At 39.5% G+C, this 16,218-nt stretch overlaps 1 protein-coding gene across 3 annotated transcripts in view; it reads left to right on the top strand.

Annotated features, from left to right (window-relative positions):
• The first annotated feature begins 376 nt into the window (after positions 1–376).
• The window catches only part of DAPP1 (dual adaptor of phosphotyrosine and 3-phosphoinositides 1), a 32,924-nt gene continuing 17,082 nt past the window's right edge, over positions 377–16,218 (top strand). For all 3 annotated transcript variants that reach the window (XM_042468548.1, XM_042468547.1, XM_042468546.1), the window contains exons 1-2: positions 377–631; positions 13,032–13,154. In XM_042468548.1, the coding sequence (XP_042324482.1) occupies positions 525–631; positions 13,032–13,154 (230 nt within the window). In that variant the 5' untranslated portion in view covers positions 377–524. The remainder of the gene's footprint in view (positions 632–13,031; positions 13,155–16,218) is intronic.

Here is a 16,218-nt window from a genome sequence, read left to right as displayed (position 1 = left end):
TATCCTGATTTTTTAAAAAAATAAACACCAACTTCGCCTGACATTTTCTCTTCCCTCGGTTTCTCTGTAACAAAATCATTAATGTAGGGAAAGCACAAACGTGTCTCCATAAATGTGTGTCCACAAAAGGGTGTGCAAAGGGATGGATGGTGTTCTGATTAACACTCGTGTGTACACTTGTGCGTATGCTGACAAACACTTTCTCAGCCAAGGCCAGTGCCTTACATGAACAGAAGAGCAAGAGAGGCGTGGAACAGCCCTGGCTGCATTCTCCAGGCGTCATCCCCTTCTGTCAGCCTGAACTGGAGAGGCAAGGGAGGGCACTTGGGTGCAGGCAGGGAGGGACTCTCATTTTCACTTCCTCATTCTCCTTGTACAGCAACAGAAGCTACTTGCTGGGAGGATGAAGTTCCCTTGCTGTTGACAGAATCTGAAGGATGCAAGCCTCTTTCTCATCTCTTTGCTCCTTCTCTCTGTGGCCAGTGGTACCCTGAAGAGGAGCAGAAGCAGAGCAGGTCTTGCTGATGGGCACAGCCGAGATGGAAGAGGAAAGGCGGATGAGCTTCCAGCAGGAGGATCAGGACCATCACTTGGGCCAAGGGGATCCAGAAGAGGAGCTCCAGACTGTGGCGTAAGTGGAGTCGCTACAGTTACAGTAGACTGAGGGGCCCTCTGTTCTCAGGAGAGCTTTAGGTGGCTTATGAAAAGCTGGCTGACCTTATCCAGCTGAAGTCTGCCTGACACCAGAAGGGCCTCCCCTGATGAGCCTCCCCTTATTTGATCTCTTTGTAGACAGAACCAGACACAGAATTCAATATAGCCATGTTAGTCTGTAGAATTAGAGATGCAGAGAGCTCTTGTAGCTCCTTTGAGACTAACTGAAATAAAGAAGTTGGCAGCATGAGCTTTTGTAGACTAAAGTGTACTTCCTCGGATGCATAACAAGATGCACTGTAGAACAAGATGTAGTGTAGACCGAACAAGATGCAATGACAGCAACTAAAATATTTTGGGTTAAGGGCCCTGTGTACCGGTCGAAAAGTATTCATCATGTAATGTATTAATGTGGACAATAGGATAATTTTACAGAAAAAGACATGGGATAGTTGATAGAAATCAATAATTTCATTTGGTATTTAGGCAGAACACAAACTCATTAACAACTGCTTCCTGACTGTCAGCCCTGCATGTCATGAATTTTGACTATCGCTTATCAGTGTTTTGCAAACCTGGCAACACTAATCATGAGAATGATAATTTAGCTGAGATCCACCAATAGATTATGTCTTTCTGTACCCAGGGAGAGTAAGAGCAGTTGTATTCATACTTAGCAGAGAGCCAGCCTGCTACTCTCCTTCCCATCCACCCATTTATAATGAAACAGAGCAAATGTATGTTATCATGCTGGAAGCAGAAGCGCTGGCCCTTACACTTAGGAATGGCAAAGAAGATGGTGGCATTTTATGAACACAAGAAATTACTGGAAGGAGAGGGTCAGCTTCGCTGGTGTTGTTATTATTATTATTATTATTATTATTAACCTTTATTTATGAAGCGCTGTAAATTTACACAGCGCTGTACATGCATCTTTATTTAGGCTACATCCATACTTCAGAAATAATCTGGTTTGACAATACTGTAACTGCCATGGCTCCATGGTATGGAATTCTGGGAACTGTAGTTTGTTATGGCACCAGAGCTCTGGTGGCACAACAAACTACAGTTCCCAGAATTCCATAGCATGCAGCCATGGCAATTAAAGTGGTGTCAAACTGGATTATTTCTGCAATGTGGATGCAGCCATAGTTGAAGAACCTTCATTAACCTTGTTTTGCAAGGTACTGTTTTCAGTTTTTAAAGAAGTCTCCATGTAAAAGAGAAAAAGGGAAAACTTTTTTGAAAAGTTGTAGGTCAGAGGTGATAGAGATTAGAATCATGCGTCACTTGTCACCCCAGTGACATCATATTATGATCTGAGCCCATGCAACTCATTTGACCACAGAACTCATCATGACAACCCACAACTCCTTTTTCCCAGAGGCAAAAACTTGTCATTTTTTTCACTAGGAGAATTAAATTTCTGTTAGGTGAAAGGATAAGCTATTGGATCCTCTGCCAGAACTTAGTAACAGTTACAGTATTTGATGACCCTCTTGGACTGCTTTGTCTTGAGTCCCTCAATTTCCAAAGCACTGTGTATACCTGATTTCTAGACCATGGAGATGTCTGAATTAGTTCCCTACTGTAAGTGATCCACTTGTGCCATGTAGGCAGCTAGAAAATCATTATGGACAGGAGCCACATTACATCTTTAAGAAAGCCATGTTGACCCAGAAGAAAACTTCCCAAATGCAAATGGGGGCTCACAATTGTATCTTTTGCCATACAGCAAAAATCCGTGTCTATAAGTAACTACCATGTGATTAAGGCAACACCAAGACAAAGAGAGTGTTAAAATTTGGCAGTTTTTCACAGCATCCTTGAACTAGGATCTTATTGAGTCAAACCGTTCATGCAATGGGCCATAGCAGCAAAAATGTGCAACTTTTGTTGTGCATGCAGTAGAGCATCTTGGATATGACTGCATGGGTAGAAGTTGCATCTTCTGAATGGGGATAAGTTGTGTTCACAATGGCAAGAGGTGGTGACCAGCAGAGCATTCCACACTATCGGTGCTCAATAGGACCTCAACCTTGGGTGGTTGTTGGTTTATTTATTTATTTGGTGGGGTTTTTTTAAAAAAAAAAGGAAATATTTATGAGTTTGAGATATTGTTTTTCCATATAGTAAAAATCCATAGTTATAATAATTATAAATAATTTTAATTTAGGTGGCTCAAGTGGTTAAGACGCTGACTCTGCTGATTGCAAGATCAGCAGGTTGGCAGCTCCAGGCCCAGGTGCTGCATGATGGGTTGAGCTCTCATCACTAGTCCCAGCTTCTGCCAACCTAGCACTTTGAAAGTATGCAAATGCAAGCAGAAAAATAGGTACCACTCTGGTGGGAAAGTAAATAGCATTCTGTGCAATCATGTCTCTGACAATGCTACTCTTCGGCTTAATAATGGAGATGAGCACCGCTCCCTACAGTTGGACACGACTTGACAACCTTGTCAACAGGGAATACCTTTATCTTTGCCTTTTTAAAAGAGCCAGTAAACATTTGAGTTATACCAGAAAATACAAGTCATTTTGAGAAAGCATAGCAAACACTATCCAATCTCTTCTCATAAAACAAAGCTTAATAGGTCCTCCCTAAATGAATGGACATATGTCAGGAACATAACACATCAGGTGTATTCACAGATCTCTGAGTGATTTGCACTGAACTGTCAAGGATTTGGAATTTTAATTTTTTGAGCAACATCATCAAGAAAAGGTTGCTCCCCCACTTGCCCCGGGGTTCATCTGGTACTACAAAACAAATGTCTGGGTTCAGAATTCTTTAATTCAAGTTGCACTGTGAATTAGCTGTGATGGTGTGCATCATAGTTACCTGTCATACATTTGTCTCCTTGGGATGCGCACTTCTTCTAATATCAACCTAACTGGACAATGGAAGCGATGTCACAAATTATCACCAACATATTGTGGCTTTTGGATTTCCATTACAAAGAATTCCAAGTTAAGGATTAGGGCTTAATTGAGACCAGGTTTTTCCCCCCACAGTACTAGCATTGTTAGTACATAAAAACTAGGAGAATTGGGCACCTTCAATTACTGCTGTTGAGAATAGTCACTGTACATATCTTGTATATACCGGAGCTTTGCATAGAAATGACACAAGCTGCATCTTATGCATTTCATGGACTTTGGGTCCCATTGCTTGTAATTTATCTTTATCCAAGTGTACATAGCTTTTGGACAAATTTTGTGTATGTAAAACTTAGTTCTGCAAAACTGAACAGAAAACACATGGCTAGTATCACAGTGTTAAAGAAAAGCAAACAAGCATCATAAGTGTAGAAACAAATACCAAAAACGCAGATAATTTTAACAACTTAATTAAACTATAGCAATAAAACCTCATATGTGTTAATACTAAAGTTGTATCTAGCCGTCATGAAGTCAATAAGAGTTGCCGGATATGAGGAAAAAAAGCATTTTGTCTAAACATCGTCAGAAAATGCATATTCTTTTAACATTGCCATTTTAGTAACCTTGAAAAGTTTTCAAAACTATTTTCACCAATATCACAAAGTTATCTTTATTATTCTAAAACTCCCAGCACTTATCTTCATATTCCCCATATATGCAAATCATTCAGATCAGATGACACATAATATTAATATAGTATTTTTGTAATGACGCTCTTTCTCATCAATACACCATGAATAGACTGGACCATGTGAGAATATTTTTGTCTATCCCTGTTGTTGATCTAGGACTTAATTTCTGATCTGTTGTGGTTTGAGGGACTTACAGTAGCTAAATTGAAAGTAACCAGTCCATTTTCCTAAATGGGGAAATCTTTAAAATCTTCTTAGAAACTCTGAGTGACATAATTTTCTTGACCTCAATGACTTTTCTGTAGAACAGCAAGAATCTCCCAGCCATAATATGACTGAGAAAGCTCATTACTCAACTACTTTTGGAATGAATTATCCATATGTTGTGATTTCTTTTTCTTGCTAGGAACATTGAGAGCCATTTCACACTTTGCAATTATAGCATTACAATTCCACTTTGGCTGTCATGGCTACATCCTGTAGACTTCTATCGCTTCTTGGTCTTTTGGCTAAGATCAAGTGTGTAGACTTCTGGGTGTTGTAGTTTGATGAGGCGTTTGATGAGAGTTTCTCTGGTTGAGAATTCTCAATACTGGCCTTCCCAAATCTGTAAATCCCAGAATTTCACAGGATTGAATGGTGACAGTTGAAGTGGAATCAAAGTGCTATAATTGTGCAGTGCAAAAGGGCTCTAACAGTAGAAATTATAACAAAACAGCCATTATAACACACAAAGATGTTGGCTTTTCAAAACACTGCTCAGCGTGGTATGCTGAATCAACAACTGGGGCTATAACTGTCAAGTCAAAGGTTAGCTTTGCAGCCCATAACCATTAATTTGTTCATCAGATTTTTAGACTGTAGTATATTCAGGGTCTTGATGAGAAAACCCCATGAAAGGTACGTCTTAATGTTGCCGTAAGTCAGAAATGACTTGAAGGCACACAACAACAACAAAACAAAAATATTCAAAGGTATCTGTGGCCCTGTACAAACGAGCCCTTTAGCACATCCTAGTAACGTGCTAGGGTTGCCTAGGGGCGCCGTTTCCAGACGCCCCAAAACCCTAGGATGCCACTAGGACGTCATAGCTGTGTGGTGCCGTATACATGGTGCGCACACCTGTGATGTCACTGTTGTGTACTGTCCAAATGGGTGCATATGGCAGTGATGTGGTTGCGCTGCCGCAACCACATCACTCCTTTTCTTTCCGTGTGGCTGCGCCGCGCAATTTGGTTGCTGCGGCACGGTTACGTGGAATAGAGAGGCGGCTCCTGGCCACCTCTTTCTGGCAGTCTGTATCCTGCCTGTGTTTGCCATATAGCAAAGTACAATAACATCCAAAAGCCACAAAACAGTGATACCTTTATGGGGACAACCAAAATGCACAAAATGGATTTTGGATGTGATTTTACTTAGACTGTAATATCTATGGCAAAATGTGCTCAAAGCATTTACCAGACTGATACTAAAAAGTTAATACAAAGCTTTGCATTAACCAAAAAATGATATCTTCCTGAACAACATAGCACCATTTATTAGGTCAAACAGCTGAAAAAAGAGAATCAATAAAGCTATTGAGTATATTGTTCTAGTTTAGAGAACACAAAAAGCATGGGCAAACAGAAATATTTTAACCAGCGGTCTAAGAATATACAGAATCATTTGTTGGTGGGGGGGTCCCATGGATGTGGCTTGAACATCCATGGGCCTTTGCAGTCCCCAGACTTTACCCCACTCAAAGATAGTGCATGAGTAAATCCTTGTGTAAATCTTCCCAGGCAAGACAGGCATATAAAAGCCTTTTGATTGGTCCATAGTTCATTCTGAACAAGAGCAGTATGACCTTCCTGACTGAGCAGCAATGGCCTTCAATTTTCTGAAACTTTGACAAGTACTCTTTAAAAAAAGTCTGTGAACTTAGAGGAACCATGTAATTTTTTTACTTCATTTTAATACTTCTATACCCTGGATCCAGTGCTGAATTGGCCAGATATCTCTGGACTGTTCACACCCTGCAGTGTCTGGACTCTCCCCTGAGAGAACAGGAGGAGAACATTTTATTTGGCCTAAGTTGGCTCAAGATATAAGTCCCTGCTATGCATAGATATTTCTGCATCCTGAAATATCAGAAGAGGAGTGAGGGGTGTCTTGGTTCTCCTTGTGCTCTTTTTTGAAGGATAGGTTTTCTCCATTATTTATTTATTTATTTAGACATTGTGGAGTGCTCTTCATTTCAAAAACTCCAAAGCACTTTATGATATGGGAAGGTTTCAACCCACAAAATATAATATGAACAAATAATAAAACAGTGATGAAACAACAAGGGAATGGTTTGAATATATTCAATATATATATATAAATTCCCAAAAGCAAACCTTTGATTTTGCCATTTTATATAAGGGACACAATTTAGCTACCCACTTTAAACAATGGAACTTGAGCATCCATGGAATTAATACTGTAAAATCACTTACAGTTCCCTTGCAGCATTTCTATCTTCACACATCAAGGCCACACACATTCACTCGTAATTTGTGGGCTAGATATTGTGCTGTGTCTTGCTTCATGTGAAATTGGGCTTCGAAAGCCAGAATAGCAGTAAACTTTGGCCATTTATCTGGTTAAACCTATACATTGGTTATCTCTGAAGGTCATGAGTAAATCGGGTTCACAAAATACAAGCATCCAATATTGGAAAGCTGTTTATAGTTGCAAAACTGGGATTTCCAGGTCAGAAGAAGCACATAGCTGTACTTTGTAAGGCAGGCACAACCAAGGCAGACATTAATAGCGAATAAAGCTCCAATGCTGAATGCAAAGCCCAAATCCTCACATACTGTACTTTGTGAAGTATGAAGTTGCAGGGATGGTGGTGGGGAGGGATGTTGACCAATCCTAGGAGGTAATTCATGCAATACAAAAACATGCAAGGAACAACCACAAACACATGTTTCATAACTCAGTTTCAACAGCACATCTAAGAAAAGTAAACATTAAGCATGAGTCACAAGTAATCTTAATAATATGCTCAAAAACAGTGACAATTAAGTTTGCAATGTCTCTTCCATATTATTAATGGCACTACTGCTTTCCCTTTCATGGGCTGGGAAGACAGCAAGACAAAGGTGATCATTTTTAAGGATATCATACTAAGGATTTGTGCTAGCGATATTTTTACAAATGTTACTAAGATTATATTAATTTCTTCAATAAAAGGCTGATGCCTTTCAGAGCATAATAACTGAGTTTCAAAATGTATATGTGTGTGGCCACCACCAAACATGGTAGACATTGAAATTGTCTGTTGAGATAAGCCTCATTAAATTTTATATCAGAAACTGGCTACTCTGCTATAGTTCCTGGTACTGAATTATATTTTCTCCCTTTCAGTTGAGTCAGCTTATTCAAATAATCAGATATGATTCTACAAATTACTGTAATAGGTTTCTATGGAACTCCAGCAAAAATCCCCCTTGGAGAGGTAGTTACCTTTCAATAGTATTTTAAGAAAAACACTAGATGGAATTTCAAATCCCATTTTGAGCAATTGTTTGGAAACAGTGGGTAGCTATATTGGCTCCTTGGCCATCACCTATTGCCCCTTTTCTGTCTCACCCTAATTTCTATTTCCCTGACAAAACAGATCAATATGCAAAATGAGAAGGAAGAGGTATATTTGGAATAAGAGATTTGTTCTCAAGAGGTAGACCTAGAAGTAAAGATTATTTGCTCAGGCAGTTTGAAGGGATAAGTATAAATTGGCTTCTAATGAATTAAGTTGCTACTTTTGCTTTAAAAAAATATTATACAGAAGGATTATACTTCTTCTTCTCTGATGCTCTTTGAAACACAAATTTAGAAACCTGTAACTCATTTAAAGGATATGCAGTAAAAGATTATAGTTGGTTGACAAGTTCAGTATATGGAGATGGTAGTGTTAAATGGGGATGGGAAGCAGACCACAAGATTAAAACCTTGGATAGTGACTGATTTCTCATCTGGTCTTACCCCCACTTTTAGATTTAGATCTACTCTTACTTGGGAAAATGTCCTTAAAGTTAACTACCGGTATATCACATTTCTCTTAAGATAGCTAGAATGGTTAAAAATGTTGCACCAACACGTTGGCAAGGCTGTAATTCATTAGTCACCTATTTGCAGATATGGCTAGAATGTCTGACCATTCATAACTTTTGGTCTCAAATTCTGGATTGAGTCACAAAGCAAAAAGTGAACTATTGTAGGAGCCTTTTACAACTCTCCCTGTTTATCGACAATAATAAATCTTTAAAGCACAAAGAGGTTATCACATTCTGAATGCTCATACAATAATAGCTAAACATTGGAAGGAAGGTAATTTATCCATGGCTGATTGGTGGGCAAAAATCTTCATTCCTCATAGAGGAATTGTCACATAATATAAGAGCAGCTAAAAGATTTGTTCCCAATGAATAATTTGTTCAGGACTGGTTTCTCTATGTCTATAACAGTTGAGCCTGTTTGCACACTCACCTCCTCATCAACTTGCCTTTTAGAAGGACTTGGTACTTAATCGTGGGCTATGAAATATGACAAAAGTTATTATTTGCTCAATCTTTTATTGATGAAATGGTACATGTGATTGCATCTCATTTGTTATGTTGTTTGATTGTTTAATTTTATTATGTTGTTAATGAATTTTCAAATTACAGTAATCTTTTTTCTCCTCAAAACATCCCTCAGTTTCAAAATAAATTTCTTCTTCCATCTTTAGTTTTTCAGTAGTGATATTCAAAGGCTGTAGTACAGAGATTAACAGGTTGGCATTCCTTGCAAGAATTGTGGAAAGCATCCCTCAGAATCAGTCAGTTCAACCATCTTCAGTTGTTGGTGGTCAAAAATCCAGTAAACCAACATTTTCTAACGAAACAGCAAACTATGCATGCAAGAGAAAAGATCAATTGAAACAACTGCTATGAACATTTTAGAGCAAGCAGCATTTTACTGCTAGCAGTAAAAATGTGAAGGCTTAGTTATCTCTCACTATTATGTGCTGAGAGAAGGAAGTTGTATGGAGGGCTAGGGAGCTGTAGGGTAAATAGGCAGGCCTAGAGATGTTATGAGCAGTCATTTCATTGTGAGGCTCCACATGTTGCCACTTACTTACTTTTTCACCTGACGGTAGATGAGAAATAATCAGAAAATTAATTAAGGATTATTTTTTATGTTCCAGGGAGTCTTTTAATTTAAATTGTTTATACATTTGGTCATTACTGAGCATAAGAGGTCCACATCATGGAAAGGAATAAAAAAGTCTGTGCATGGGCAGTAAAATACACTAGAGATGGCACAGTGGGGATTAGAGTGCTGTGTTCCTGTGATATATATTAACCAGACGGATCATAATAATATCGTGACTGATGTCGGGCGCCTTCCCTTCTTTGGGCTGCCTCACAAAGTATTCAATGTAAGGGTCTTTCCAGTAGCCCATGTTGACAGCATACCGTTTGCACTGTGATTTTAAGCGATCATCTGATTCTTTTTACTTCCAAAGTGCAGCAAACAAACAAACAAACAAACAGATGATCAATTATAATCCCCACCATGTCACCTGTTGTATTTTAGTGTCCCTACACAGACTGCCTGGGCAGTTGCAATTTGGCAGTCATGTGGTGTCACACTCTCCTCCTGTCCCCTTTTCCTTTTGCTATTCCCAGCAGCCTGGTTTGTTTTTATTTTAAAACTAGTTGGTCCTCTGTTTTCGTGGAGGATCTGTTCCTGACCCTCAGTGAAAACGGAAGCTCGCACATATTCAAACCTCATAGGCTTGAATGGGCCATGTCACTGTGCGTGTGACCAGGGTGTGCATGCCATTGGAAATAGCAGAGGTTACCCCTCTGCGGATATTTGAGGCATGGATCCCAGATCCACGAGTTAGGAGGGGCGACTGTATATCTTCCCAGGCAGCCTGATTTGTTTTGTTTTTTGTAATATAGCTTTTCTTTCTTTCTGAAAATCTTAAATCACATTTCAAAGACTACAGAGCTGTTTTTAAAAAGTAAAAAATAAAATAAAATGGAAGAGGTTCTGGATAGGGCATATGACAAGGTTAAGGGGAGTTAGGAAGAGAGTGCAATGACAACAGCAGCCCCAGTGGTGCAGTTGTGAAGATGCGAGATAATGGCTGCTCACAAAATGGCATGTTTGCGTTTTGATTTTAAAAAGCAAACATTTGTTCGCATGATTTGCGGTAAGAAGAAGGCTTGGGTGATAATGTCCTAAAATCCCAGGGATCCATAGGATGCAGCCATGGTAGTTGAAGGGGAATCATAGTGTTGTAATTTTGGAGTGTGAAAGGGCCCTAGGTCTGGGGATACTGAAGATGTGTGGGAAGAGAGGGTAGGAACCCAAGAAAGAGGATGGGCCTTGCTGTTGTCTTTTATATTGCATATGCAGCACCAGTTTTTGAGATGCTGTAGAACAATGTTTGCAAATTTACTTTTTGTTGTTTAAAAAAAGTACCCTTGAGACCTAGGAATATGCTTTTTAAAAACTATGGTCCTTACGTTGTTAAAATGTCTTAAATTCACACAACAAAAGGCTTTATTATATGTCCCCTCTCTTTAAAGTGTATTATCTGTTAGTGGATTGTCGGAATATTGTTGATGTAATTTACTTTGCTATTCCTTCCTTTGATCCTCACTCCTCCTTCCTCTGAGTCTAAGCCTGCTCTGCATGTGATACTTTCTACATAAAAGTTGAACAAATAGGATGACTTTAACTGGGGTTTAATCTGCATTGCAGAAATAATGCAGTTTGAAACTGATTTAACTGCCATGGCTCAGTATTATACAATTCTGGCAAAAAATATTTAGCTTTTCCTGTTAAAGAGCTCTGGTACCACAACAAACTACCAATCCCAGGATCCCATTGCATTGAGCAACTGTATTATTTCTGCTGTGCAGATTAGACCCTAGAATAGTGGAGAGCTCTTCTTTGCTGGAAACCTTCAATCAGAGGATGGATCAGCCATCCTTTGGGACCAGTTTTGTCCTGGATTTCCTGCATGGGATCGGGATGCTACAGTTACATCCATTCCTGACATGCAAATTGTGCATCAGACTTGATGTACAACTAGGCCTCCTGTGATTCTAAGAAAGTTTAAAATGTAAAGCTGTGCCAAGTATCTCTGAAGGTTCGACGAGACATGATGGCTTTAAGCGTACAGGTTCTGCAAATTACCTTATAAAGCAAGGTGGGTAATTTAAAGTAAGGCATGAATAGATATGGGTAAGGAATTCATGTATTTAATTCGTTCACTGAACAATGATGTGCATTTTGTATGACAAAACATACCCCTCACCCATGTGTTATAAGCAGCAGACGAGTGCACACATATTGCTCCCTTCCATTCAGATTTGACACAAGAATGTTAGTAGCACAAAAAATCAGCTATATCCTAGCAAATTAGTCCAGAGGTTTAAGACTTAATTTAACTGACCTGGTGAGTGGGGGGAAAAGACGGCAGGGATACTGTGTTACTGCAAGCACTATTGACAATTGTTTCATTGTGAATATCAGTACAACAGGCTTGGTTCCTGCTTCTTTTTATTTTTTGTATGTATGAATTCAGGAATTTGAATGCACAGGGCTTGTGTTCAAAAGAGGAAGTCTACCAGTAAGAAGACGTCATGAAGAAAAGGCTTCAGGAAATGCAGATTTAGAAAGCTGCTAAGATGATTTGAAAATATTTTCTGCAGTTGAAACATTTGGTTGAACAGATGGGCCTGCTTTACCATTAGGAAGAATGGGATGGCCACCTCAGGTTGGCAGTGGTCCAAACCACACTGCAGAAATAATCTGGTTTGAGACCACTTTAACTGCCCTGGCTCAATCCTAGCATATGGGAATTACGGTTTACTAGTAATTTTAGTGCAAAAAAGCATGACTAAGGATTCTGTATGATGTGAAATGGGAGAAGGTCAAGGGGGGGTGTGACACTATGACTTCCAGGTGACACCAAGCCTAGTGATACCACTGATGAAAACCAGATATCAGCCTAATTTAAATGATCCAGACTGAATATTCAGTTACCTTGCTGGCTTCTGTGATTCTGGGAGATATCAAAATGATCTTTACTTCCATAATCAGAGCAGGAAATCTTTCTATCTTTAGGAAGTAGAGATTCCTGTCAAGCTAAAGTCTACATTACCCCATTATTGTGTACTCTGTTTCATTATGCTTCTATTGAGTTACAATATACATTATGCATGACAGTAGCTGGACTGGATGACCCTTTTAGTCTCTTCTATTTCTGTGAGTCTGTATATCTACCTATGTGACTTAGACTTCCTTTTCACTTGTTTAATTTAGGAGTAGTTTTTTATAATGGCATTTGTGAGCCAATGTTGATACACAATTTACATGAATGGTTTGTCTCTGTGTTGTGAGATCATGTATGTCTGTATGGATCTAATCACAGTCAATCTGTTTTATGCACCTTTGGGTTGATGGGCATACTGATGTTCTAATTTTTCCTATTGATCAGCCATTGAATGTCAGTGCAGTATTGTCAGTTTTTCATGTGAAGTGTTTGTAGCATTTGTTGCTCTTGCATAGTTGATTGACCTTATGCGTCATCACAAGGGTTCACTGGACTGTTTTCCCTTAAATCTGATACTGATGGATGACATTTATTGCCACTGTCCATTATTGCAATGTGATGTACAGTATTCTTTGCCTGTGAGAACAACTTTTTGCTCTATAGCTCATTGTAACCAATATGACACTTAATGGATCTTGATCTTCAATGTCTTGTTAGGTGGTACCATGATGGTCTCACTCGTCATGCAGCAGAGGCCCTTCTTCTTTCCAATGGCAGTGATGGAAGCTACCTCTTAAGGAAGAGCAATGACAAAACTGCACTTTTTTCTCTGTCAGTAAGGTACAGTGTTATAAGTATCCCTTACATGATTCCCTGTGAACCTTCCTGAGCTTTGAGATGTTCACACATGGTGATATATTCTGAAATATATTAGAGTAGAAACCCCCTTTTAAATGAAAACACATGTTTTTGTGCAATAATATCATACTCCCTTTCAGCTGCAAGTAGGAAATGCTTTTTCAAATACGTTGCAACATAGCACAGTCCAATGCCAGCATGTTTAGATACTATTAATTTAAACCAAAGAATGTTAAGCAGATGCTTAATTAGTATTGCCAGGTTCAAAGCCAGAGAACAATGAAATATCTGTAAACGCCCATGGGTAGAGGAAGTCATGCAGTTGCAACTTGTTTCAACCATTCTTTCCCCTAAACTACTGTAACAGATAAGGACTCAGGATACATCAGGCAGCAAGCAGAGAAAGTGTATGTGTGTGATACACATGATACCTTTGTGGATCACAGATCCAGGGAGAAGACAGGTTGAAGAAGCTGCAACTGTCTTATCCCTCATCATATGAGGAGATTAGAAAGTATATGAATATTCTCTTGCTTTATATCTGGCAAGTGGGACCATCGCTATCATAAGGCCTTCAGCCACTTTAGGTAACAGATCCTGGGGGATCAGCAGTGCCACCTCATCATTTCTCCTAACTCTCTTGGCTCTTTCCTTCTCTTGGAGGACATACCTGTGTGTGCCAAATGCCCTGACCTGCAGCCCATAAATTAATCTGCTACCCTGAAGGGTGGTGAAAGACACTCTCTTGTTACCAGTGCTGAAGTAAGATTTAGTAGCTGCTTTTGTAAGTAGAGTACACTCTCCAACTGTCCTGATTTTGAGAGACAAGGAACTCTTCCTTTTGACAATGAGTCATTCCACCTCGGTATTGCTGACAAAACACACTTGGAGGTGCTTTTCCACCTCATGAAGGACATTTATTTTGTCCTTATCTCTAGGTCACTGAATTCCCTGCCAAGAACATGGGCCCTGCCTGCACCTGAGATAAGCATGCAAAGTAATCCTATTGATTTTGGTAAAATGGAAATCTCCCTTCATCATAGGTTAAGGGGCTGCTTGTTATATTCTGGGAATAATTGATGTCTAATGACATAATGGGTCAAACTGAGCACCATGTGACTTGAAACAGTGTGCTCTTTGTTCATTATGCACGTGCAGCAATGTGGGACTAACTGCTGAAATAGGCCTGGTTGTTCAACCTCATAAGGAATGTAAGATGGGGACAGACTACTGAAGAAAGTGGCAAGCAAACTGGTTTGTTTCAAAGGTTTTTGAGGAATCTGTTGTCCTACCAAGAAAATAACCACTTAAAGAAAAAATATTATATTTATGTCTGTCTGCTACCTGCCCACAAAAGGCTTCTCTAGTCATCAGGGGGCATTGAATCAGTACATGGAAAGGCAATATTTGTTGACCCTGCCATCCCTCTACAGTCTGCTGTTAACTTCCACAGGTAAACATGAATCTGCTCTGGGTTATTTAGAATGATCATATTCAGTTCTGGGAACTGTAATTATTTGTGACACCAGAGCTCTCTGACAGAGAACTAAATATCTCACAAAACTACAGTTCCCAGAATTGCATAGCATCAAACCGTGGCAATTAAAGTGGTGTCAAACTGGATTATTTCTGCAGCGTGGATGGAGTCTGAGTGACAGTATATTCCATGGGTGTAGCCTGAGTTGGCTTTCCTTCGGGAAAAGGGTGACAATGTCTTTCATCCAGGTTTCAGAGGAGTTCACAGGGTCTACACCTAGATGGTGGACTGGGTTGAAAATGAAAAGGGGGACTAAAATACCTGCACATTTTTGTTTAAAGTTCTTCGTGCAAGTAAAATATTCCCTAGGAGAGGTGTTTTAAATTTTTGGGTTAGGAATAAAAAGTGTACAAAAGCTGGGGAAACACCAGACAGTGGTGTTGTCCAGAAGAGATTATAAACTTCTGGGGAAACCTACACAGCTAGATTTGGTCACAGGGCCTAAGTTCCCTATCCCTGTTTAAAAGGGGGTCATTGGGGAATGTATAAGTATTCTGTAATATATAACACCTCTTCCACACTAGAGGAAATGAAGCAGTTTGACACCACTTTAACTGTATGGCTCCATGCTGTGGAATCCTGAGATATGTAGTTTGGTGAAGGATTCAGCCAGGTCTGTCAGTTAGCTCTGGTGTTTCCCCAAACTACAAATCACAGGATTCTGTGGTATAGAGTCACAGCAGTTAAAATGGTGTCAAAGTGCTTTATTTCTGCAGTGCAGATGCATCCTAGGTCTATTTACAAACAGAGAATGTGTACATAAATAGGGGCATATGTTAAACATTCTAACAAATGGCCAGAGTCACCATGCCTCATAAGATTTCTAAGCCTGTTTATAATGCTGTCAGCTTAAAAAGTACAAAAACTGAACTCTCTGTGCTGGAATCTTGTTGGTGCACTATGCTAACAATATGGCCTTGCACTTTTTCTGGAGGTGTACAGCAGTTGTGAGGAAAGGCAGAGAAAGTCTACCTGCTTTAAACATTCTGTTTCTCCAGTGCTGTACTTTTCATCAGGCAACCACTACAGGCAACCTTTTTCTTCCAGTTGTCACTGTCTATGCCAGTGTAGTTCCCTGGCAAGCTGCCTTTGCCTCTTCCTCTTTTAGACTATCCCACTCAAAACCTGTTTCCTTGTCACTCACAGCTAGCTTATCACAACCCTTGATCGAGTGGAAGGGTATACAGATTTGTCTTCTTGATTTTCTTGGGCCATTTAGTTATATCAAGAAGTCATTGGTTCCCATGAAGATGTATCACCTATAGTTTTCCTAATAAAGTTGTGCATTTATAGGAGTACTTCTGGCATTATTAAATTATTTTTTTATCCAAATCCTCAGTCTCTCAACAATATATCTTGGCACGCTGACTGCAGTGCACCCAAGATTATCTATCCCAAATGCTCTATAACATGGGAATGGAAGGAATGGGAAAAAATAGAAAATGAAAATTTATCTGCCAAGAGTGATACATATGGACCAGTAACAAGCTTTTGCAGTTGGTGGGAGGA

The sequence above is a fragment of the Sceloporus undulatus genome, chromosome 5, assembly GCF_019175285.1.
Source record: "Sceloporus undulatus isolate JIND9_A2432 ecotype Alabama chromosome 5, SceUnd_v1.1, whole genome shotgun sequence".
NCBI lineage: Eukaryota > Metazoa > Chordata > Lepidosauria > Squamata > Phrynosomatidae > Sceloporus > Sceloporus undulatus.
This window is presented reverse-complemented; position numbering and strand designations above follow the sequence as displayed.